At 36.7% G+C, this 24,698-nt stretch overlaps 1 protein-coding gene across 4 annotated transcripts in view; it reads right to left on the bottom strand.

Annotated features, from left to right (window-relative positions):
* EXOC2 (exocyst complex component 2) overlaps positions 1 to 24,698 on the bottom strand; it is a 264,990-nt gene that overhangs the window by 106,113 nt on the left and 134,179 nt on the right. For all 4 annotated transcript variants that reach the window (XM_029944254.1, XM_029944253.1, XM_029944256.1 and 1 more), the window contains 7 exons: positions 10,754 to 10,819; positions 10,422 to 10,579; positions 9,901 to 10,022; positions 8,387 to 8,448; positions 4,148 to 4,228; positions 3,581 to 3,640; positions 2,837 to 2,898 (listed from right to left, as the gene is read on the bottom strand). In XM_029944254.1, the coding sequence (XP_029800114.1) occupies positions 2,837 to 2,898; positions 3,581 to 3,640; positions 4,148 to 4,228; positions 8,387 to 8,448; positions 9,901 to 10,022; positions 10,422 to 10,579; positions 10,754 to 10,819 (611 nt within the window). The remainder of the gene's footprint in view (positions 1 to 2,836; positions 2,899 to 3,580; positions 3,641 to 4,147; positions 4,229 to 8,386; positions 8,449 to 9,900; positions 10,023 to 10,421; positions 10,580 to 10,753; positions 10,820 to 24,698) is intronic.

Raw genomic sequence — 24,698 nt, 5'->3', positions numbered from 1 at the left:
ATGGTTTTGCCTACCAGAATCTCCAGAGGGCTCGTTCAAGCTCATTTTCATAGTAAATCACTTATAGGTGAGTTGAGTTAATAACCAAGTGACCAGATATACAAAATTGCAGGGGAGGATTTACTATAAATCTGCTGATTGATATAACAAAATTATAATAAACACTTTAGTGAAAAGTCCTTTCTTTAAACCTAACCAATGGATTTTAGATTCATAAGGAACACTAAATAGATGAAAATAACAATGTCTTAAAACAAAAGCAATAGAAAGGTTCCAATCTGAAAAACAATAAAAAATGAATTTATGAACATTAAAATAACACAAACTGGTATAAAACATATATGAATGAATGGAACAGAAAATGAAATTCAGAAATATATAGAGAACCCTAAAGACTTCACCAAAATTACTAAAACTAATAAAGGACTTCAGTAAAATCACAGGATATGAATCAATGTGCAGAAATATGTTGCATACATCAATAATGAAGCAGCAGAAAGATAAATTAAGAAAAAATCCCATTTACAACTGCACCAAAAATAATAAAATACCTAGGAATAAACTAACCAAACAGGTAAAATGTCTGCACTCTGAAAACTATAAAATAATGATGAAAGAAACCGAAGGCAACACAAAGAACTGGAAAGATATTCCATGTTCATGGATTGGAAAAACAAATATTGTTAAAATGCCTATACTACCCAACGCAATCTAAACATTTAATGCAATCCTTATTAAAATGCCAATCGCATTTTTCACAGAGATAGAACAATTTGTACAGAAGCACAAAAGATCCCAATTAGCCAAGGCATTCTGAAAAAAGAAAAGCAAAGCTGGAGGCATCATAATTCCAGACTTCAAGTTATATTACAAAGCTGTAGTAATCAAAACAGTATGGTACTGTCACAAAAACTGACACATAGATCAATGGAACAGAACAGAAAGCCCAGAAATAAACCTACATTTATGGTTAAGGCAAGGCAAGAATAACCAATGTGAAAAGGACAGCCTTTTCAACAAATGGTGCTGGGCAACGGGACAGCTACATTCACAAAAATGAAACTGAACTGCTTTCTTACACCATACACAAAAATAAATTCAAAACGTATGAAAGACCTAAATGTGAGACCTGAAATCTTAAAAATCCTAGAAGATAACCCAGGTAGTCCTCTGACATCAATCACAGCGATTTTTTCTAGATAACTTCTCTGATGCAAGGGAAACACAAGCAAAATAAACTATTGGGACTACATCATAATAAAATGCTTCTTCTGCACAGCAAAGGAAACACTCAACAAAACTAAAAGACAACCTAAAGAATGAGAGAAAAATATTTACAAATGATATATCCAAAAAAAGTTAGTATCCAAAATATATTTAAAAAACTCTAAAACTCAAAACCCAAAGAACAAATAATCCAATTTAAAAATAGGCAGAAGGGCACCTGGGTGGCTTAGTCAGGCATCCGACTCATGATTTCAGCTCAGGTCATGATCTCACGGTTTGTGAGTTTGAGCCCCATGTCAGGCTCTGAGCAGACAGCATGGAGCCTGCTTGGGATTCAATTTTTCTCTCTCTCTGCCCCTCCTTCCTCTCAAAATAAATATATAGACATTTTTTAAAAATAGGCAGAAGACATGGAAAGATGTTTCTCCAAAGAAGACATCCAGATGGTAAGAGACACAGGAAAAGATGTACTTCACAAATCATCAGGGAAATGCAAATCAAAACTACAATGAGATATCACCTCACACCTGTCAGAATGGCTAAAATCAACAAGATTTTAAAATACAAGAAACAAAAGATGTTGGTGAGGATGTGGAGAAAAAGGAACACTTATGTACTGTTAGTGAGTATGCAAACTGGTACAGCCACTCTGGAAAACAGTATGAAGGTTCCTCAAAAAGTTAAAAATAGAAATACCCTATGATCCAGCAATTACACTACTGGGTCTTTCCCAAAAGGATACAAAAGTACTGATTCAAAGGGATACATGTACTGTGATGTTTACAACAGTATGATCAATTATAGCCAAATTATGGAAACAATCCAAGTGTCTAATCAACACATGAATGGATAAAGATGTGGTATATATACAGTGGATTATTCCTCAATCATTAAAAAAAAAAGGGGGAATGAAATCTTGCTATTTGCAGCAATGTGGATGAAGTTAGACAGTATTACACTAAGCAAAATATGTCAGAAACTGGTAAAAATCAATACCAAGAAAAATCACAAAAATGGAAAACTTCTGAAATTATCAATTACAGACATAAGAGGCATTTATTTCAGTATTTTAGGTATCAGAGCATTAACCTTAGGTGCAGAAAAGTTACACGTGCCAAATACATTCAGATATCATTTAGATAAAACAGATTTCTAAAAGAGCACATAGAACAACATTATAAAAATCTTATTACCAAAATTCATAAAGATTAAGAATCAAAATGTGTTCTCTGGAGTGCAAATAGCTAAGCCTGACCCAGACTTAATTCTATTAGCAAAATCATTGCTAAATCTCTAATACCAGAATTCTAAAGGTTATCAACTAGGATCATATATTTTAATTTTTATTCTTTTTATAAAACTTGTTCCTTTTAATAATTAGTAATCTAATAAGGTGTTCAATTTGCTCAACATGTCTCTAGTAATACTAATTAAGATGAGTTCAGAAGATAAATCATTTAAAAATATAGGTCAAATATATAAAAATATAATTTTAATATATACAATCTATCTCTTTTATTGCCTTAGGATATAAGATCACATATAAAACATTATTCTGAATTTTTAATCTTCCTAAATATATCAATGAGGTTAGCTTTAGTTTACTTACTGTGTAGTATCTACATCTGCATCAGGCTTAGTGCTCAACTGTTCCAGACAGTATATAAAATTCTAAGTCAAAAATAAGAAGTTTCAGTGGCATGAACGCTTAGATACAATTCTATTTGGACATTAAAACTAATTTTATGTAAATAAAATAACAAATATATATACTGTTATGTATGTATGTACATATGTATATCTCCCAGAAGTGACAGAATATATATATCCCCTATACATATTCCATAGGTATGACTGGGAATATATATGTCAATATATATATAATATAAATGATGGTCAATTAAAAGTACCTATGTTTTCCTGTGACTATAAAATCTTGAACATATTTTAGGAAAAGACCTTTTCCTTCATCTCAACCATTCAATCACATGCTCAACTTTATTTATGTCCTGAAAATGTACTGGTTCCGATCAAAGAACTTCACGCACTACATACAGTATAAACAACTATCACGTCATTGAATCTGTGCTCTAAGAGAAGGAAATGTAAAGCAGAACAAGAACACAAAAAAAGGCAAGTATAATATAAAGGGGTATTGCTAGAACAAGTTGGAATTAATCTCACCTTGAACTTTATTTTGTTACCTTACTTCCTATAAACTATTATGGACACAGATAAGATGAAAAAAAGAATGCACATTTAATATATGTTACATATGTATTACTAATAGGAGGAAGTTTACTATAATTTGCATTATTTCAGGCTTCAGTGCATCAGTACTTTTACGTATTACCTGCATGATATTGATGCTTAGTTGACAAACCTCCTCCTGTGTTTTAGGTTGTTGAAAGACCTACAAAGAAGAATTTTGATGAAAGTTTTTGGATTTAGCTAAGAAAACATTTTGTTTGTGAAGTTCCATATAAAAAAATTCACTCATGGGAAAACTGCTTCCAGTTTGTCCCTTTAAAAGGGAAAGGTACGAAGAGCTGCCCTATAGGCAGTTTGTCCCATCAAAAGGGACAGAAATGAAGAGCTGCCTTACAGGCAGTGTTTTGAGGCCTGTGTAAGATACTGGCATGGAGCTGGTTGACAACATCTGGGTCAGTCATTCTCTCTGTATACAAAGTGTCAACATTTCCATGTACTCTACCTACAACTACAACAAGTACAACCTACTAACATTCACGTTTTAACCTCCATCAGCCTATTTGGGAACCAAGAAATCAACAAAATCAAATAGAACAAATAAGTAGCTGAGAGAAAAGCTCACTTGTGCAGAAATGACTCACTTACAACTGTGATTCCCAAGGCTCTGGGGAAAGTCTGAAATAGTAGTTGAATTTAATAGAAAACTTACACTAGCTTCTCCAGGCTTACACTCTAGAACTCCTTTAAGTGACTGCAAGGAATGTACAATGCACTGTTCAAACTGACATGGCTGAAGGGGGGAAAAAAAAGACATTACTTAAAATTAAAAAACAAGCACTGGTTACTAAGACATTTAACAGAAGCAAATTATGGCCTGAAACTCTCAATTTTACAGATTTACTGAAAGGAAAACAGATGCGAACAACTTGACAAATAATCTCCTAGCTACCAAGATTTAGATTTGCATGTTTGCACTTGATTTTTAAAAATGGGTTAATCTTAGACTCTAAAGTACGTCTAATTCACAGAGAACAGAAGTATAACAAATTTTTCTTAAAAACCCCTACTCTTCTAAGAGAAAAATGACTTGATGAACAGCATATATAACAAGTTTATATATTTTTGATGGTTTATTGTCAAATTGGTTTTCATATAACACCCTGTGCTTCTCCCCCCACAAATGCCCCCCTCCATGACCATCAGCCCCCTCCCTCCCTCCCCCTCCCCCTTCGTTTTCAGTATTCAGTAGTCTCCCTTGATCTGTGTCCCTCACTCTCCCCCACTCTCTTTCCCCCTTCCTCTCCCCATGGTCCCCTGCCAGGTCTCTCCTGTTAGACCTATGAATGCAAACATATGGTATCTGTCCTTCTCTGCCTGACTTATTTCGCTTAGCAGGACACCCTCCAGGTCCATCCACTTTGCTAAGTATATATTCTGAGCTCAATATCCCAGATCTTTCACATCTCTGGCACTGTTCAACAAAATTTAATGGTACTAATAATGATTTGTGAAAGGTACAGGATGTTCAATTCAAAAGTCATTATAATCACAGCAAGATGGTGGAGAAGTAGGGAGCTCTGTACTTTTTCACCTGACCACATCTCTCAAACCAGGAAGGACTGAAGCCATAAGACCTTGAACCACAAGAGTCAGGGAGGAAAAGAGACAGAGTCCACTAAGAAGACAGCCTCATAGATGCATGATTGCAAACTGGGGAAGATAAAAATAGGCCAGGACCCCCTCCTCGGAGTGCCACGGAGAGACAAGGGGAAGAGAAAGAGCAGCTGAAACTGCTATACACTGTCTTTGGAGAAGAGAAAAACCTCCGGATCCTATCATCCCATCTGTAACCACAGGGTGTTCCAGAGAGATCCTTTCTCTAGCTGTGGCACTGTCCTTGGGCTAGGCGCCCTGATCGCAGGCATCACCAGGAGAAACTACTCCCTTACACCCCCCTACTTGATTCCCAGCTAGGAGGCTAGGAAGCCACCCTGCCTGCTTACGTACATTTTGGGTGGTATCATTAAAGTGCAGGGATTAAGACCTAAAAATGAGGTGGGGCTTGGGAAATACAACTCCACCCACCTTGGCTATGTCCTCGCACAGGGAGATTGGACCCAAAAGAGTGAGTTGCAATGCTTGGATAGAGAAGAGCCTGGGGCGCTGCCATGGTTCTCCCCACAATGACCAAGGCAGGGCCTCAGGGAGCGGCCCACAGGACCAGCAGTGGAGGCAATACTTGCCTACACCAAACCACATCCATCTGCTCTGACAAGCTGCCTTTTTTTCTCCCAAAGCCCAGGCAAGACCAACATTGATGCATTGTGGTAATTAACTCTAGATCAATTCTTGCTATTTAGATATAGTTTCCCTTATCTCATTCTTATCTCTCCTCTCCCCTGGACTGGGCACTCTGGTCATTGGTTTGCATAAACGGTCACATTTGATCCATTCTCTTGTTGCATATTCTACACTTCCATGGCTGTGGCTACCTTCCTTTCTCTTTCTGGAATAATCGGACTATATAGTTTTGTTGGGTATCATTGTCTTCATTTTTTTTCTCCTTGCCTCCTACCATATTCTCCTCTTTCTCTCCCTGAATTAAGCCTTTTAGTCTCTCTGCCTGGTCAGTGTTCAAATTTGCTTCCTCCCCACCCCGTCACTTCTCTCTTTGATTATGCTCTTACATCAGCACTTCATATACCCTGCTCTTTATTTGTAGCTGGAATTTATGGTTTTATATTTTTAGACTGTCCTTTGTCTTTTATTGTTTTTGTTTCCACCAGCCCTCTCTCCCCCAACTTTTTCCCTTCTAGTTTGCTTGTTTGACTTGTCTGTGTGTTTATGTACTTTTCTTCCCTGTGTGTTTCTCTGTCTGTTGTCCTTTTCAGGGCTACTTCAAAAAACAAGCAAAAGTACACATGATGGAGAGTCTCAAAATTCAATATGAGCAGGGAAATAAGATAACCAAAAGCACAACAAGAGACACCAAGGGACACCATTAAGTGAACACCTCCAGAACAGACAGGCCCTGGACAGTCAATGAGCCTCCTTTAATATAGAAATGCTCATGGGTGAAGAGCGCATAATGAGCTTTTGAAACTGACAAGAGATAGAAAGCTAGGCAATGTGATGAAACAGAAAAGCTCTCCTTTAAAGAAAAAAAAAAAAAAAAGTCAAGCTACAGAATTGATCAAAACAGATAAAAGGAACATAACTGACCAAGAATTTAGAAGAATTGTCATAAAATTAATCACTGGGCTTGAAAAAGGCATGGAAGACATCAGAGAAAATATTGTTACAAAGACTATGGACTTTAAAAATAGTTGTGACTAATTAAAAAATGCGATAAATGAGGTGCATAATAAAATGGAGGCGGCCACTGCATGAATTGAAGAGACAGAGAGGAGAATAGGTGAATTGGAGAATAGGTGAATTGGAAGGCACAATTATAGAAAAAGAGAAAGCCAAGAAAAAGAGATGCAAATTGATCCAGGAGCACAAAATGAGATTTTGAGAAATGAGTGATACAATCAAATGGAACAATATCCATATCACAGGAATTCCTGTAGAAGAAGAAGGAGAGAAAATGCTGAAGGGTACTTGAACAAATTATAGCTGAGAACTTCCCCGATCTGGGGAAGGACATAGACCTTGAAATCCAAGAGGCACAGAGAACTCCTTCAGACATAACTTGAATCGATCTTCTAAAAAACACATCATAGTGAAACTGGCAAAATATAAGGATAAAGAGAGAATTCTGAAAGCAGCTAGGGATAAAAGGGCCCTAACATACAAAGGGAAACCTATCAGAGTAGTTATGAGCCTTTGTACTGAAACTTGGCAGGCCAGAAAGGAATGGCAGGAAATGTTCAATGTGATGAACAGAAAAAATATGCAGCCAAGAATCTTTTATCCAGCAAGCCTGTCATTCAGAATAGAAGGAGAGATAAAGGTTTTTCCCAAACAAACAAAATTTGAAAGAATTCATCACCACTAATCCAGCCCTACAAGAAATCCTAAGAGGGTATCTATGAGGGAAATGTTGCAAGGAATACAAGGTACCAGAGACACCACTACAAGCATGAACCCTACAGAGACTCAATGACTCTAAACCCATATTTCTCAATAATAACACAATGTAAATGGACTAAGTGCTCCAATAAAAAGACACATAGGGTAGCAGAATGAATGAAAAACAAACCAGAATCCCTCTTTTTGTTGTCTACAAGAGACTCATTTTAGACCTAAAGACATGTTCAGATTGAAAGAAAGGAGATGGAGAAATATCTATCATGCAACTGGAAGTCAAAAGAAAGCTGGAGTACCCATACTTATGTCAGACAAAATGGACTTTAAAGTGAAGGCAATAACAAGAGATGGAAAAGGGCATTATATAATAATTACAGGGCCTATCCATCAGGAAGAGCTAAGAATTATAAACATCTATGCACCGAATTTGGCGGTACCCAAATCCATGAAACAGTTCATCACAAACAGAAACGAACTTATTGATAAGAATGTACTAATTGCAGGGGATTTTAATTCTCCACTTACAGCAAGGGATATATCAACTAGACAGAAAATCACTAAGAAACAGTGGATCTGAATGACACTGGAAGAGATGGATTTGATAGATATATTTAAAACTCAACATCTTGAGGCTATGGAATTCACTTTCTTCTCGAGTGTACATACTATAGTCTCCAAGATAGACCACGTACTGGGTCATAAAGCAGCTCTCCATAAATATAAAAGAACTGATATCATACCATGCATACTTACAGATCATAATGCTATGAAACTTGAAATCAATCCAGAAAAACGTTTCCAGAAATGACTTAGAATTATAATGCAAAGAATATATACTCCCTATTAATAAAATAAATAATTTATTTTGAATATGATAAACACTAATGATTAATCATTGAAAAGTACTTAAACTTACAAGAGAAGTCAGTCCTTCATTATCAACAATCCAGTCTTCCTTTTCAGCTAATCTCTTTATTTCTATGAGGAAAATAAGCACACAAGTACCTTTTATTATGATTTCTCATTAAATTTTATAGAAATAAAAATCTATAAAGGTCATGGTTTTTCATTATTTTATATAGGTTGTGAAAAAATGGAAGTAGGTAATAGGTATAAGACATATTTGTGGTAGACTCAAGTTTATAAATGTGTGTTGTTTTTCTGGATTTTTTTAATACAACATTAATATAAATAAATTTAGCCCAACTTGGAGACTGTTAGGCTAGGCTTAATGACAACTTTTGACAACTGTTTATTACTTATTCAGAGAGCACTCTTGATAATATTCAATATGTACAAAATAAGCTACAAAATATTTTCCCCAAATTATCTGACAAATTTATATTTTGGTTTAATCCTATATATTTCTGATGATTGGCAGTATGACTCTCACTTAATTAAAGGAATGCTACCTGTCCAAACCTTTAGCATTCCAGGCTATCTCAGGTCCTTGAGGGGAGGAGGTAATGAATTCAGAGGACACTGCTGTTTCTCACCTGGATTCTACTCCTTTTCTGTTGACACAGTGTATTTAGTCAACAATTGTTAGAGATGTGACCTTCTTACTTAAAAGTCTTGGTGACAGTTATGGCTTATGTCATTTATAATGATGTTCTTGATTGTTTTTGACAATATTTAATATCTAGAAGGTAGCTTTGTAAAGACAACCTTGTTTTAGGATTGTGTGTACAAAACTTTTCCTGAAAATTCTAAAAGGTACAGATAAAATGAGCGTCAATTATAATTTCTACTATACAAAAACTGTTGTTAGTTTTCTTCTGTTTACATTGATATTTCTAAATATTTAAAATGTACACACATTTTCAAAATTGGGATCATATATTCATTTTATACTACTCTTTTTTCTACTTAACATTTGCCATAAGGATGTTATATCCTTAAATATTTTCAAATATATCCATCTTAATTTCTGCATGGTCTGGCATCTCAAGTAAATAGATTTGAAAAGATATTAAAAAAAGGAAAAAAATTCTAGGTGTGCCAGGATGGCTTAGTTGATTAAGCATCCGACTTTGGCTCAGGTTATGATCTCATGGTTTATGGGTTTGAGCCCTGCTTCAGGTTCTGTGCTGACAGCTCAAAGCCTGGAGAGCCTGCTTCGGATTCTGTGTCTCCCACTCTCTCTCTCTGCCCCTCCCCGTCTCACGCTCTGCTCTTGCTCTCTTAAAAATAAACAAACATTAGAAGAAAAACGAAGAAGTAAAAATTTCTATTGAACAGCTACTGGTTCAAGTTTTCATTGCTTCTCAGTCTTTTGGTTAAGATCAAGTGTAGTATCTGTATCTTATCAGTTTAAAATATTCAAGTTTCCATAAAAGTAATTTTCTCATTTTCAAGGATTAGGAGTGAGAAAGAGTTGAGATATTCAGATAATCATTGTCTAGCAAATATCAATTTCTCTTAACATACCTTCTGCTGTATGTTGCAATGTGATCATCACACAGCGTACTCTGAGATCCAAAATGAGATCCTGGATAGTCTGCAAAATGTCATTAGGAATTTCAAGGGCAGTCAACGATTCATAAGTAAGCCTGTAAAAGAGACATAACAACACAAAAGTGAGCAGAGTTAGATCTTGAAGTAATTCCTGTCATCAGTTTGGCCATTCTATAATGATGCATTCTGGAGGTTATAAGCTACAATACTATATTGAAAGCAAGGGGAAGTAAGATCATAACAGGAATTTTAATATAACAGTAACACTGAATTAAATACTAAAAAGATACACATTCAGTATGATATTCTCATCAAACATAAGCAACAGGAAGGTTTCAGAGCTCAAGTACTAGAGAATACTGAAGAAACACTAGAGGCAAAAGGACAGAGTAAAACTGTTTATTGAACATATTTTTGTTTTTTTTCCAAAAACACACAAAAAAATTACCCCTTTTTAAAAGATGCTCTTCTTTAAAAAAATATTCCATATTTACCTTATGGTCTGGATGACATGAGCAAGCCACTGTCCTGAGAGCTCAGACTTCACCTCCCAGCCTCCATACTGCCTCATTCCACACTCTGGGATGCTAAGTGGGAGCAGTGCTCCACGGATCAGCTTCACAAGACAGTGCATTACTTCTTGAATCATTTTCTAGACAATGATGAGAGTAAAACTGCATTAAAAGTCATTCATTTGATCAGATTCAATAAACTAAAGGAATCTGCCTAACGATGAATAGTTTAAATACAGATAACATTTTATAGCAACTTTTGGTTGAGAAAATCCTACCTTGTGATAAAGTCTACAAACTTATCCTTAACTTACCTTAAAATCATTTTGTCTTTGCCTTACATTCTTTGATCTTTCAATGTGGCCTGATTTCTCTGCAGTCTTAAAAATCAAAACAGCAAAATAAAATATATTAGTGTCTCTAGAAATAATGTATAAAAATAAATACTTTAGCAGCTATGTATAAAGAAAGCATTAGATATAGTTGTAACTTGATTGAAAGAAAATGTATAAGACATAATCTAAGATTTTGATTTAAAAACAGATTTAATTAGAAAACCTTTCTTATTACAAGAAGTTACTTATCTTCCTAAAACCTTTAAGTACAATTCTAATAAATAAACCTGTAAGAGTCACCTTAGGGTGGCGACCAAGTGGCCATTTCTCTGGGGTCTGGAGGAGAACACATGCACAGACAACCCCCGCCCCTCACCTGCAGACCTGGGATGTCCTGCCCCATTTGGAAACAGCCAATCATGAAGCTCCACCCCCACCCCCACGAGACAGGCAACCTATCCTGTCCCACCGCCATGACCCTAAAATTCCCTTACTTGGTAATCAGCCCCCTAAGACCAAACCTGAAACCACCTCACCCATAAACCACCCCCCCCACCCCCCCGCCTGCGGACTTCCCTGACTCCCCACTCCCGGGGTCATGGGACGTCGCCCGGGAATCGCAGATCCCAATAAAGGCTTTCTTGGCTCCATAACATGGTCTCTTTCTTTCCTCCCATCTCTGCCTCCATCTATTAAATCTTACAAAACCTAAGCATTAAGCTGCAATTACCTTTTCTGTTAGTGAATTTCATGTGCCATGTTCATCAACAATTATATATGGTTAAATCTAAATCATAACCATGACAACATTTTCAACACTATTTCCCATTAGCTAGTAAAGAAATAAAAGAAGTAGTAAATTCTGGATTTATGTGTAAGCATCTTAGGCTATCCATTCCCTTCCCCTAAACATTTATAAATAAGCACTATATTTGGCATTTTATTTTTACAAAACTGAAAGTCATTATTCTTCTATCATGGATTTTACTAATTTAGGAAAGAATGTATTCTGGAATGCTAAAACTAAATTTTTATCTGTTTACTACTATTTTTTCCTTAGATATTTTTTTCTCCTTAAAGTAATATGTGGAAAATTACACTGATTAAAAGAGCAATCTATTCAACTGGATTTTAGTTAACTTTTTATTCTCAAATTTTCTAACAACTAAATATTACTATATAACAAGCCTGGGAAGGGCAAGGCTAGAAAACTTTCCAAGAAAGGAATAATAATATGGTATGTAAAAGATGTACATCAATAATAAGATGATATAAAAGAAAATTCTTATAATTCATTAACATAATGCAAAATTATCCTTTAAAGTTAAAATGCTTATGTATTATTGGTTAGAGACATGTCAAAAGAACTTTTCAAGTTAAGAAAAACTACATCATAGGGTCGCCTGGGTGGTTCAGTTGGTTAAGCATCCAACTCTTTAGGCTCAAGGTCAAGATCTCAGTGAATTGGAGCCCCCACCAGGCTCCTCATTGACTGTGGAGCCTGGGTGAGGTTCTCTCTCTCTGCCCTTCTCCCCTTCTCTCAAAATAAACTTAAAAAAAGAAAAAGAACAATTGCATCATAAATGATTATGATATTGATGTCAAGTTAATTTTAAAATACAAATAATATTAGATTTTTTTGTATAAGCTAGAGAGTACTTTATAGAGTTCATTATTATGATGAATATTACTAACATGAATGAGTAAAAGAAGGGTAAGGATTTCTAAATGTTTTCTACAAAAAACATCAGACGTACCTGATAAAAAGTGGTCAACATACATACCTATACACACCTCTTTAGGCTCTGATTTACATATACTTTAGAATCTTATATTAAATAGTAGCTTTTTATCATTTAAAAAAAGGGGGAGGGCACCTGGGTGGCTCAGTCAGTTGAGCATCTGACTTTGGCTCAGGTCATGATCTCACAGTTCCTGAGCTCGAGCCCTGTATAGGGCTCTGTATTGACAGCCCAGAGCTTGGAGTCTGCTTCAGATTCTGTGTCTCCCTCTCTCTCTGCCCCTCCCCTGCTCACACCCTGTCTCTCTCAAAAATAAACATTTTTTAAAAAGTTTAAAAAATTTCTAACATCTATTTATTTTTGAGAGACCAAGAGAGACAGAGCGTGAGCAGGGGAGGGGCAGAGATAGAAGAAGACACAGAATCTGAAGCAGGCTCCAGGCCCTGAGCAAGCTGTCAGCACAGAGCCTGATGCAGAACTCCAACCCAAAAACTGACCTGAGCCAAAGTCTGATGCTCAACCAAGTGAGCCACCCAGATGCCCCTATCTTTTGTCTTTGTAGAAATGCCCTTTTGCTTTAAAAGATCAAAGTTTAACTTTTGAAAAAACTAAACCTAAAATTCACGTCAGTAATGTCAATAAACCAATTCCTAAAATTAATTAGATGACAACACAAAATTCATTGAACACCAGGATTTAACTCAGAAGCTGATGTTTTTGTCCCTTTATTTTTAAGACAAATGAGAAGTAATTAAAGTGTTTTAAAGCAACAGTGAGAAGTGACTTAGAGGGGCTAACATGAGGAGCACAGCTAACTAGGAGGATGCTACACTAACCTAGGTGAGCAATTACAGCATCTTAGACAAAAGGAGGTGGAGTATGAACTCCTGTTGATGGCTTAGACATAGGCTTCCAAGGTAGAATTAACTGATCATGGCAATTCTACTGGGTGTTGCAGTGAGAAAGATGTTAAGAGTGACTGCCATCTGAGTCATGATCACTCAGGTAAGTCCAACTGGTCCCGAATGTCTGTTAGCCTACTTTCTGTTTCTGTTAAGTGTGATGCTCTGATTCAAAGTAACACTTTGGGCAGTATAGTGGCCTAGGTATAGAAAAACAAACGAATGGCCACAGGCTTACTGAGGTGAGGAATTAGCTATTCTCCAAATATAACAATTTGTCAGGTCTTATAAATAGCCTAATCTCCAGAAACCCATAGACTCAAGTTTCCTGGAGTCCTTAGTATCACTACCCCCTCCATTGTGATGTGGGGAACAAAGGTAAGAAGAAAATGTGAGGTAAAATTAAAATTTCTTTATAACCTGCAGCCCATTGGCAAATACTTGAGGCAAACACAGAGTATAACATTTCTCCAGGAACTTCCTACTATTTATCTGAATGTTAATGTTTTGCTAGAGGGAAAAACAACCTTAGCTTGACAATAGCTAGGCCTCCAGTAATGTCCCTTTTGACTTTACCTCTCCCAAGCCCATGTTATATAACCATCCATAGTACAACAACCCCAGTGCAGCTCTTTCTTCCCACAGGTCCTTTCCTAGTGGTACTTTAATAAAAATCACCTTTTTGCACCAAAAAAGAAAACTAAAACTGGAGGCATCACAATTCCAGACTTCAAGATGTATTACAAAGTGTAACCATCAAAACAGTATATGGTACTGGCACAAAAACAGATACTCAGATCGATGAAACAGAATAGAGAACCCAGAAACGGACCCACAAACATATAGCCAACTAATCTCTGACAAAGCAGGAAAGAATATCTAATGGAATAAAGACAGTCTCTTCAGCAAATGGTGCTAGGAAAACTGGACAGCAACATGCAGAAAACTGAACCTGGACCACTTTCTTACACTATAGACAAAAATAAACTCAAAATGGATAAAAGGCCTAAACATAAAGCAGGAAACCATCAAAATCCTAGAGGAGAAAGCCAGCAAAAACCCTTTGACCTTGGCTGCAGTAACTTCTTACTCAACATGTCTCCAGAGGCAAGGGAAACAAAAGCAAAAATGAACTACTAGGACCCCACAAACCCTATCGTCACTCCAAAGCATCATCATTTCTGACTTTGTAAATGGCCTACTCACTCAGGGGTCCATTTGGTAGCTCTATGTTAATTCCTGTCCTTATCTTATTCACCTGATTCATCAGTAAGTTTGGTCAACAGTACTTCCAAAATACAAATGAAATCTATCATTTTCTTTCCAACCCCACTAACAAACCTTAATCTAACCATCATCATTTCCTGTCCAGGCAGCTTCAAAGCTTACCCACTTTGATTTTCATTCCCTGACAATTCATTCTTGAAGAGGTAAACAGAGTGGGTTTTTTAAAACCAAAACTCTGATCAGGTCACTCCACCACTTAAGAGTCTATCCACGGCTTCCCACCACACTTGGAATACAAATTCCTTACCACATTTGTACAATGAAACCTGTCAGTTGGCCCCTGATCACTATAATAGGGATGTTATGACCTTCTGGTTTTCAAATATGCCAAACTCTTTTCCTTGGCTTTGCATATGCCTTTGTCTCTGCCTAATACATTTCTTTTCCCTGATTCTTTATGTGGTTGTTCTCACGCTTCAAGTTTTGGTTTCAATATCATCTCCACAGAGAGATCTTCCTGGACCTCCATCCCACTACTGATATTCTTTATCTTAGAACCCTATTTGTTTCTCTTATAGATGTTAGCAAAATTTAGGATAATTTTTTAGAAATTTATTTTGGAGAACACCTGCATGACTCATTTGGTAAAGTATCTAACTTCAGCTCAGGTCATAATCTCATGGTTCATGAGTTTGAGCCCTGCATCAGGCTGCACACTGTGCACAGAGCCTGCTCCAGATCCTCTGTCTCCCTCTCTCTCTGTGCCTACCCCATTCATCTCACTCACTCTCTCTCTCAAAATAATAAATATTTAAAAGAATTTATTTTGGTTTTGTCTCTCCAGGAGGGGAGAAGTCACTTTTATAAATATATAAGCTACATATATATATATATGATATATATATGTATTTTAATTTATATATATGAGGGTTATGTGTACATACATGTATATGTGTGTGTATATAAATGTATCAGTGTCTAGCACATAGAATATTCAGCATATTCATTAGATATTTGGTGAATGAAGGATCACTTACGGTTAAGGTTAGCGTTCTTCAGGACCTCCTTGGATATATTTCAGAAAGCCTGATGGCCCTGAACAGTACTATAATAATCTGAAGGTTTTCTTTAAAAAACTCAAAGTCCTGGGTCTCTAAGACTGGCCCTTTGAAGGGGATATGCCAGGCATAACCCTATGATATACTCCTGAAAAGTCCAAAAGACTCACTGTTCTCCTGGAAATACCAGATTATCAACACAAGGAACAGGCAGAGATTTAAGAATTTCCGATGAATATTAGGGGTTAGGAGGACTACTGTAGGTGTGGAATGCAAATGTTGCTGAGGAGCATTGCACCTACTGTGATATCTGGAGGCACAAAAATACACTGGAATTCTATACTGCAAAATCTACGTTAAGGATCTTGTGATGATTAATTCTACATTTTAATCTGACTGGGCTGTAGGGTGATCCCATATTCCTTTAACATTATTCTGGGTAAGTCTGAAGGTGTTTTTGTATGAGATTAACATTTGAATTGGTAGGCTAAGGAAAGCAGATTGCCCTCCTTAATGATGATAGAACCCACCAGATCAATGGAAGGCCCAAATAGAACAAAAAGGCTGACCTTCCTTCTAGTAAGGGGGAACTCCTCTAGCTTGACTGCTTTGAATGAGGACACTGAACTAAAACACTGGTACTTCGTAGGCCTTAAGCCTCTTGGCTGTCAGACTGGAACTACACTATGGGCATTCCTGGGTCTCTAGCTTGATGACTGGAGATTTGGGGACTTGTTAACCTCTATAATCACGTGAGCCAATTCCTTATGGTAAGTCTTTCTCTTTATATACACAGTTGGAAACAGAATCAATATCCTGTTGGTTCTGTTTCCCTGAACCCTAACACACAGCTGAGGACAAAGGGATGGAGCTCTGAAATAAAGGTGTAATTTGTCTCAATAGTGAGTGAAGCCAGTACAAAATTCTAAGTATACTGATCAGTTGGTGCCTTTCTAATTATATCTTTCACAGTACTTAATACTGAACTTTTTGCTTAATGGGATATTAAGTTCTTCTGTGAAATATTTTTAAATCAAAGAAAAGAGTGAAAATCAATTTTTAAAATTTGGTTATTTATCAAAATTAAAACTAAATTTTGCCAAACAGGTGTTAATGAGTGCATGATGGCATCTACTAGACAAAATAATTTGTAAACTTCAAGGACTGTTCTCCAAATATATAGAAAGTCAAGGGGGAGAGGAATTAATTATAGGGCATACCTCTTAAAATTGTTAATTAAAACATGGGTTACTTATTATTTTAATTTGATGAAGAGTCAAACATCTTTAACATATTGAACTATATAATATTTGCCCTATTTTTAAAAGAAAATCTAATTTGGGAACATAAAGCACATTTTAATCTACATTTTATGAGTTATGCAACTTAAAAGATGTCAATTAACTAATGTTTCAGATTCTTTGGATGCTTTAAGATTTTTCATTCCAAGTTATACTATATGTAAAATATATCTAAAGGTGAGATCTCAAGCGACTATTAACCATTTTGTTAACTAAAAACCTTAACTCTTTCCTGCACACACAGACCAAAACTACTTTGTGGTAAGACTAACGGTTAGAATTCACTGTTTTGATTCACATGTTACTTCACGTGGGCATGACTGGTTTGAAGAATTATTTTTTAAACTGTTGGAAACTCCATCAAAATCTTTAACAGATGGACTCTTAATAAAGCAAAATAGTTCTATAACTAGAAATTTTTTATCAGGTTAATTTTGTTTAAATATTACAGAACTTTCTTGTATGAACTTAAATACCAACTATCAAAAGCCTCAGAACTCTTCCCAATTTTAATTTAAGTTCCAGGATTTCACTAATAGACTGACATGGTAGGCACACGTTCCTAACTCTTCCATTCCTTTCTAGTACCCTTCAGTGTTTTTCTAGCTTTCAGTAGAAGGTAAATAATTTAAAAATATGCCCAGATCTGTATAGTGACTTATACTCAACTAGTAATTATTACTATAAATTCTTAAAAGCTTACAAATACCACAGATATATCCAATTCAGTACAACTAATGTTTCACTAAAGTATCCCAGATCAAGGGGCACCTGAATGACTCAGTCGGTTAAGCATCCGATTCTTCATTTCAGCTCAGGTCAAGATCTCTCACATGAGACTGAGTCCCAGGTGGACTCAATCATGAGACTGAGTTTTCAGCATGGAGCCTGCTTGGGGTTTTCTATCCCCCCCTCCCTCTCCTCCTCTCTCTCTGCCCTCATTTATTTATAAATGAATAAATAAATAAATAAATAATATAAAAACCCAGATCAAAAACTTGGGAATTTTACAAATTCTAAAAAGACTCAAAATAAGTCAACTACAATCCTCGTGTGGTAGGCCACCTACGGGAACCAACTGAATTGGAAGGAAAAAAAAATTGACTGGAAAGAAATAACTAGGTTTAAAATCCATTTCCTAAGGTACTAATTCTTTTGATGAGTCAATCTATCTTGACATTATTCAACATGACTCTAGTAGTTGATCAGTCCACTATTTCTTAATGCTCCTAAACTTTGTTCCCTGAATACCTATTATGTGCCACACCAATGAGATTTCAAATACTGGAATAAGTATTTTTTTCCAAATAATAAGAGCAAATTTTCATTTATCTGCTAGACACTGCTATAAGCACTTCACTGACATTAACTCGTTTAAATTCTCAAACCAGATCTATGCAACCAGGCATAAAGAAGTAAGGACACAGCTAGTAAGTTATGTATACTATATGTTTCTACTAAAATACTAAACTTCATGTTCGGTAAGAGGAGGTGTGCACACAATCAGTCCAAGGCACTTATATGGAAGCATCTACCTTTCCAGTCGTCATGAGCAATTAGGATTACAGATGGAGCAGATAAGAAGGGGAAGTTATGACAGGATATGGGTCAGCTGTTCCCCACTTTAGCAGAGGTTTGGAGAAATCCAAACCTGTCCTCAGCACACAGTCACACAATTCTCATGCAGCTGAGAGGAATAAAATGCAAACTGATGGAGACATGTCTGAAAGCAGAATGTTGAGAAAACTTTTTCCAGGATACCAGAAAAGGTCAAATTAAAACATTCCCTTCCTCCGTTTGGGAGGAGCTACAATAGAGGTTGGTAGCTATCGTAGGCTTGTCTTGTCCCTCAAACACCACTAGATAACTATCAAATCATTCGGAATATGCAAAATCAACCTGGGGACTGAGAGACAAAACTATACAATTAAAGGGAGGGAAGAGGACACATCAAGGAAGATAGGAAGTGCAGAGATAGAGGGGAGGAAGCCCTGGTCTTGGATAAGGGCAAGAGAGACAGTGGAGTGCACAAGAAAATCCATAAGGAAAACACTTCCCCAAAGCCAGTGGCTGGGAAAATGAGAGGAGCTGATTTCTGTGAGTTTTTGCAACCAGTGGGGCTCAAAGACTGGAGTTGTAGAGGTTGACAGGTTTGGCTGGGATAGAGACCTGAGGGCACTGCCCCACTACTGCAGAGAAGACAGGTAAGCAACCCTGGGGGCAGACAGAAATCTGAGACTGTTCGCTCTTCTTGGAGTGTATTTGTGAGGGGTAGCATTCACAAAGACAACTCTTGGGGGACAAAAGAGCCAGAGGGAGCCATTTCCCTTGACTGCACAGATGCAGAAATACCTGCTGAGAGTGGCAAACCTGGACTGGTTGTACAGCTTACTTGCTCCAAATCCCACACCCCTGGACTCTTATGTGACTGTCCTTCTGGATCAATCCTCCATCGGGAGACCCTCCCCCAGAAGACCAGTTTAGGCCCTCACTGTAGCACTTCCTTAAAGTCTGGAGTTTTAAAAGTTAGCAGGCTTGGATGTTATATAACCCAAAGTGTAGTGCACTGCTCCAGGCAGGCAAATAACTTGGAGATAGCATGAAAACACCGATCTGAAAAACTTCTAGGATACGTGAGGAGAAATTATTCACTCTTCTGGGAGTGCTTCTCTGAGAGCAGCAAGCATGGACACTCCTCTCTGGGACAAAGGAGCTGGATAGCACCATTTCCCTCCCCTCTCCCTCAGCATAAATCAACTTCAGTAAACAGCACAGTGCCAAAACTGGCTGCCTTACCTGCTTACACCAAGTCCTATCCCCCTGCACTCTACTGGCACTGCTTTTCTTGGGCAAGTGTACCTAAGAACCAGCATAGTGGGCTTCTTCTTTAGAAGACCAGCACAAACCACCACACACACTACATCTACTAAGCAGAGTTCTGCAAAATGTTAGTTGTAGTAGAAATAGCATCAGATCTCCTTAACAAGCATACCTAGTTAAAACTGGCCACATTTTGGCCAAGGTCCAAACACTCTTTGCTACAGGCAGGGGAAACTGTAGAAAACTGAGCTGAGAGATAAAGGAGCCAAAATATAGCAGCAGAGTGCATACAGTATATACCAGAAACACTTCCTAAAGCTCCAGGCCATGGACATTGCATGACTTACCCTCTCATAAAGCCATCACGCTCAGGAGCAAGAGAAGAAGACAGAGACCCAGATAAAGTGCAAAGATGGAGGAATTCATCCCAAAAGAGAGAACACGAAAAGATCACAACCTGATGTAAAATTTAAAGCAACAGTGAAAAGGATACTCACTGGGCTTGAGAAAAGTACAAAAGACATCAAGGGGACTTTTACCACAGAGATAAAAAAAGATTAAAAAACCAACCAGTCAGAAATAAAAAATGCAGCAACTGAGATTCGAAACAGACTGGATAAAATGACCACAAAGATGGAAGAAACACGGGAATAAATAAGTGATACAGAAAACAGTATGATGGAAAATGAAGCCAAAAAAAAAAGAGATAAAGAATTATGGATCACAAGCATGGATATAGGGAATTCATGGACTTAATCAAATGTAATAATATTTTATCATAAGAGTCCCAGAAGAAAATGAGAAGGGGGGGAAGGGCAGGAACAGAATGTTTATGTGAAGAAATAATAGCTGAAAATTTCTCTAATCTGTGGAAGGACAGAGACAACCAGATCCAGGAGAGAACTCCATCAAAATCAACAAAAGTAGGCCAACAACAAGTGGTTAAATTTACAAAATATAGTGACAGAGGAAAAAATCCTAAAAGAAGACAAAAGAAGTCCCTATACGATAATGGAACACCCATAAGGCTAACTGCAGATCCCACCACAGAAACTTGGCAAGCCAGAAGGGAGTGGCATAATATATTCAACACTCTGAATGGGAAACATTTGCAGCCAAGTACACTTACCCAGAAAAGCTACTGCTTAGAACAGAAGGAGAGATAAAGAAATTCCCAAAGAAAAACTAAAGGAATCTGTGAACACTAAACCAGCCCTGCAAGAAATACTAAAGGGGACTCTTTGAGTGGAAAGGAAAGACCAAAAGTAAGAAAGACTAGAAAGAACATAGAATATCTCCATAAACAATGACAAAATGGGTAATAAAATAGCACTAAATACATATCAATAATTACTCTAAATGTAAATGGACTAAATGCTCCAATCAAAACACACAGGGTGTCAGAATGGATTAAAAAAAAAATCCACAACAAAACCCATCTATATGCTGCCTACATAAGATTAATTTTAGACCTAAAGACATGTGCATATTGAAAATGAGGGACTGGAGAAACCTTTATCATGCAAATGGTTACAAAAGAAAGCCAGAGTAGCAATACTTATAACAGACAAACTACATTTTAAACCAAGACTATTAACAAGAGATATTTTAAAAAGGCACTATATCATAATAAAGGGGACTATCAAACAAGAAGATGTAGCAATTGCAAATATTTATGCTCCTAGTATGAAGCAACCAAATATATGTAACAATTAGTAATAAACATTAAGGAACTCTGATTATAACACAATAATAGTAGGGGATTTTAACACCCCATGTTATGCCCAGATTTCAATATCGTCCCCCAAAACCAGAGACCGCCGGGGAGACCGAGTCACACATGCAAAAGCAAAGGGCTTTATTATTACAGGCTTATAAGCTCAGGCTCACAGACTTCACCAACACAGTGGATCCATGCGGAGAGCCCCGAACAAGGGCTGAGTAGGGTTTTTATGGGCTTTGGGAAGGGGGAGTTACAGGAAATTGAGACACAGGTACAGTGATCCAATCATTATTGCATAACATCATTGGCAGTAACTTTAACCATATACATTGTCCAGAGTGTTGTTACTTTTGGCAGGACCCAATCACAACATTTAGAGTATTAACCAATTACAGAGTGGACCCAGGACCCTCATGTAGAGTGTAACTAGCCTTAAGCAATAAGTGATTATCTATAGCTTCTATCTCTAGGCCTGCCCTTAGGAATGTTAATCATTTTAGCTGGCCGCTTCTGATTGGGTGTTACTAGGGTGGTCCCTGGTTGAGCAATCTTTGCCCTTTTATTGTCTAATGATTCTGAGAAACCAACACTTAGGCCTCCAAGGTCAGAGGGGAAACTTGAAGCCTGTCGTGGAGTCAGTTTGGTTCAGACCTGCATCCTTTCACCCACTTACATCAATGGACAGATCATCTAAGCACAAAAATCAACAAGAAAACAATGCCTTTGAATGACACACTGGACTTGATGGACTTAAAAGATACATTCTGAACATTTCATCCCAAAGCAGCAGAAAAACCCATTCTTTTCAAGTGCATATGGAACATTCTACAGAATAGATCACCTACTAGGTCAAACCAGGCTTCAACCAGTAAAATAAATGTGAGATCATACCATGCATATTTTCTAATGATAATTAAATAAAGCTTGAAGTCATCTAGAAGAAAATAATTTGTAAAGATGACAAATACATGGAGATTAAACAACACCCTACTAAAATATGAATGGGTCAATGAGTAAGTCAAGGAAGAAATAAAAATAATGCACGCAAACAAATGAAAATGAAAATATGACTGTCTAAAACTACTGGGATGCAGCAAATATCATCCTAAGAGGGCAGTATATAGCAATTGAGGCCTACCTCAAGAAGCAAGAAAAGCCTCAAACAACCTAACCTTATACCTAAAATAGCTAGAGAAAGAACAAACAAAGCCTAAAGCCAGCAAAAGGAAATAATAAGATCTGAACAGAAGTAAATGATATAGAAACTAAAAAACAATAGAACAGATCAATGAAACCAAAGGAGACGGTTCTTTGAAAAAATTAATAGAATTGATAAACCCCTAACCAGACTTATCAAAAAGAAAGAAGACCCAAATCATTAAAATCGCAAATGAAAGAGGAGAAATAATAACCAACACCACAGAAATACAAACAACTATGAGGATATTATGAAAAATTATATGACAACAAATTAGAAGAAAGGGATTAAATTTCTAGAAATATATAACTACAAACCTAAAACTGGAAGAAACAGAAAATTTGAACAGACTGATAACCTGAAAGAAACTGAATCAATAATCAAAATTTCCCAACAAACAGAATTCCAGGACCAGATGGCTTCACACGGGAATTCTTCTAATCATTTAAAGAAGAGTTGAGGGGTTCCTGAGTGACTCAGTCGGTTAAGCATCTGACTTCACCTCAAGTCATGATCCCACAATTTGTGAGTTCACGCCCTGCATCAGGCTCTGTGCTGATAGATCAGAGCCTGGAAACTGCTTCAGTTTCTCCTTTCTCTTTGCCCCTCCCCTGCTTGTGCTTTGTCTCTCTCTCAAAAATAAATAACATTTTAAAAAATCATAAAATAAGAAGAGTTAATACCTATTCTTCTCAAACTATTCCAAAAAATAGAAATGGAAGGAAAATTTCCAAATTCATTCCAGGAGACTGGCATTACTCTGATTCCAAAAACAGACAGATTCCACTAAAAAAGAGAATTACAGGCTGGTATCCTTGATGAACATGGATGCAAAAATTCTCAACAAAATACTAGCAAATTAAATCCAACAGTCATTTAAAATCATTCAGAATGATCAAGTGAGATTTATTCCTGGGCTATATGGTAGTTCAATATTTGCAAATCAATCAACATGATACAGATATTAATAAGGAAAGGATAAAAAAACAGATCCTTTCAGTAGACGCAGAAAAGCATTTGACAAAGTACAACACTGCTTTCATGATAAAAGCCCTCAAAAAAGTTGGTTTGGAAGGAACCTCAACTTAATAAAGGCCAATATGAAACACCCACAGCTAATATCTTCAATGGGAAAAAACTGAGAGCTTTTCCTCAATAGTCAAGAATGAAATAGGGATGTAGACTTTCACCACAGTTATTTAACATAGTCCTAGTCTTAGCAATCAAGCAACAAAAAGGAAAAAAAAAGGCACCCCAATAGGTAAGGAAGAAGTCAAACTTTCACTGCAGATGACATATACAGAAAATTCAAAAGACTCCACAAAAAAATTGCCAGAACTGATACACAAACTCAGTAAAATCCCAGGATTCAAAATCAATGTACAAAAATCTGTTGCATTTCTATACACCAATAATGAAACAGCAGAAAGAGAAATTATGGAACTGATCTGATTTACAATTGCACCAAAAATCATAAGATACCCAGGAAAAAATTTAACCAAAGAGGTAAAAGATCTATAAAAAAAATGATGAAAGAAAAGAAAGATAATACAAAGAAATGGAAAATCATTCCATGCTCATGGATTGGAAGAACACTGTTAAAATGTCTATACTACCCAAAGAAATCTACACATTTAATGGACTCCTTATCAAAATACCACCAGCACTTTCATAGAGCTACAACAAACAACCTAAAATCTGTACAGAAGGACAAAAGAACTGAAATAGCCAAAGCAATCTTGAAAAAGAAGAGCAAAGCTTGAGGTATCACAATTCCAGACTTCAAGTTATACTACAAAGCTATTAATCATCAAGACAGTATGGTAATGGCACAAAAACAGACATTTAGATCAAGGGAACAGAATAGAAAATCCATAAATGAACCTACAACTATACAATCAGTCTTCAACAAAGCAAGCAAGAGTATCCAATGGGGAAAAAAAGACAGTGTCT

Source organism: Suricata suricatta, chromosome 7 (assembly GCF_006229205.1).
Source record: "Suricata suricatta isolate VVHF042 chromosome 7, meerkat_22Aug2017_6uvM2_HiC, whole genome shotgun sequence".
Taxonomy (NCBI): domain Eukaryota; kingdom Metazoa; phylum Chordata; class Mammalia; order Carnivora; family Herpestidae; genus Suricata; species Suricata suricatta.
Note: the sequence above shows the minus strand (reverse complement) of the source record. Positions and strands in the feature narration are given on the sequence as shown.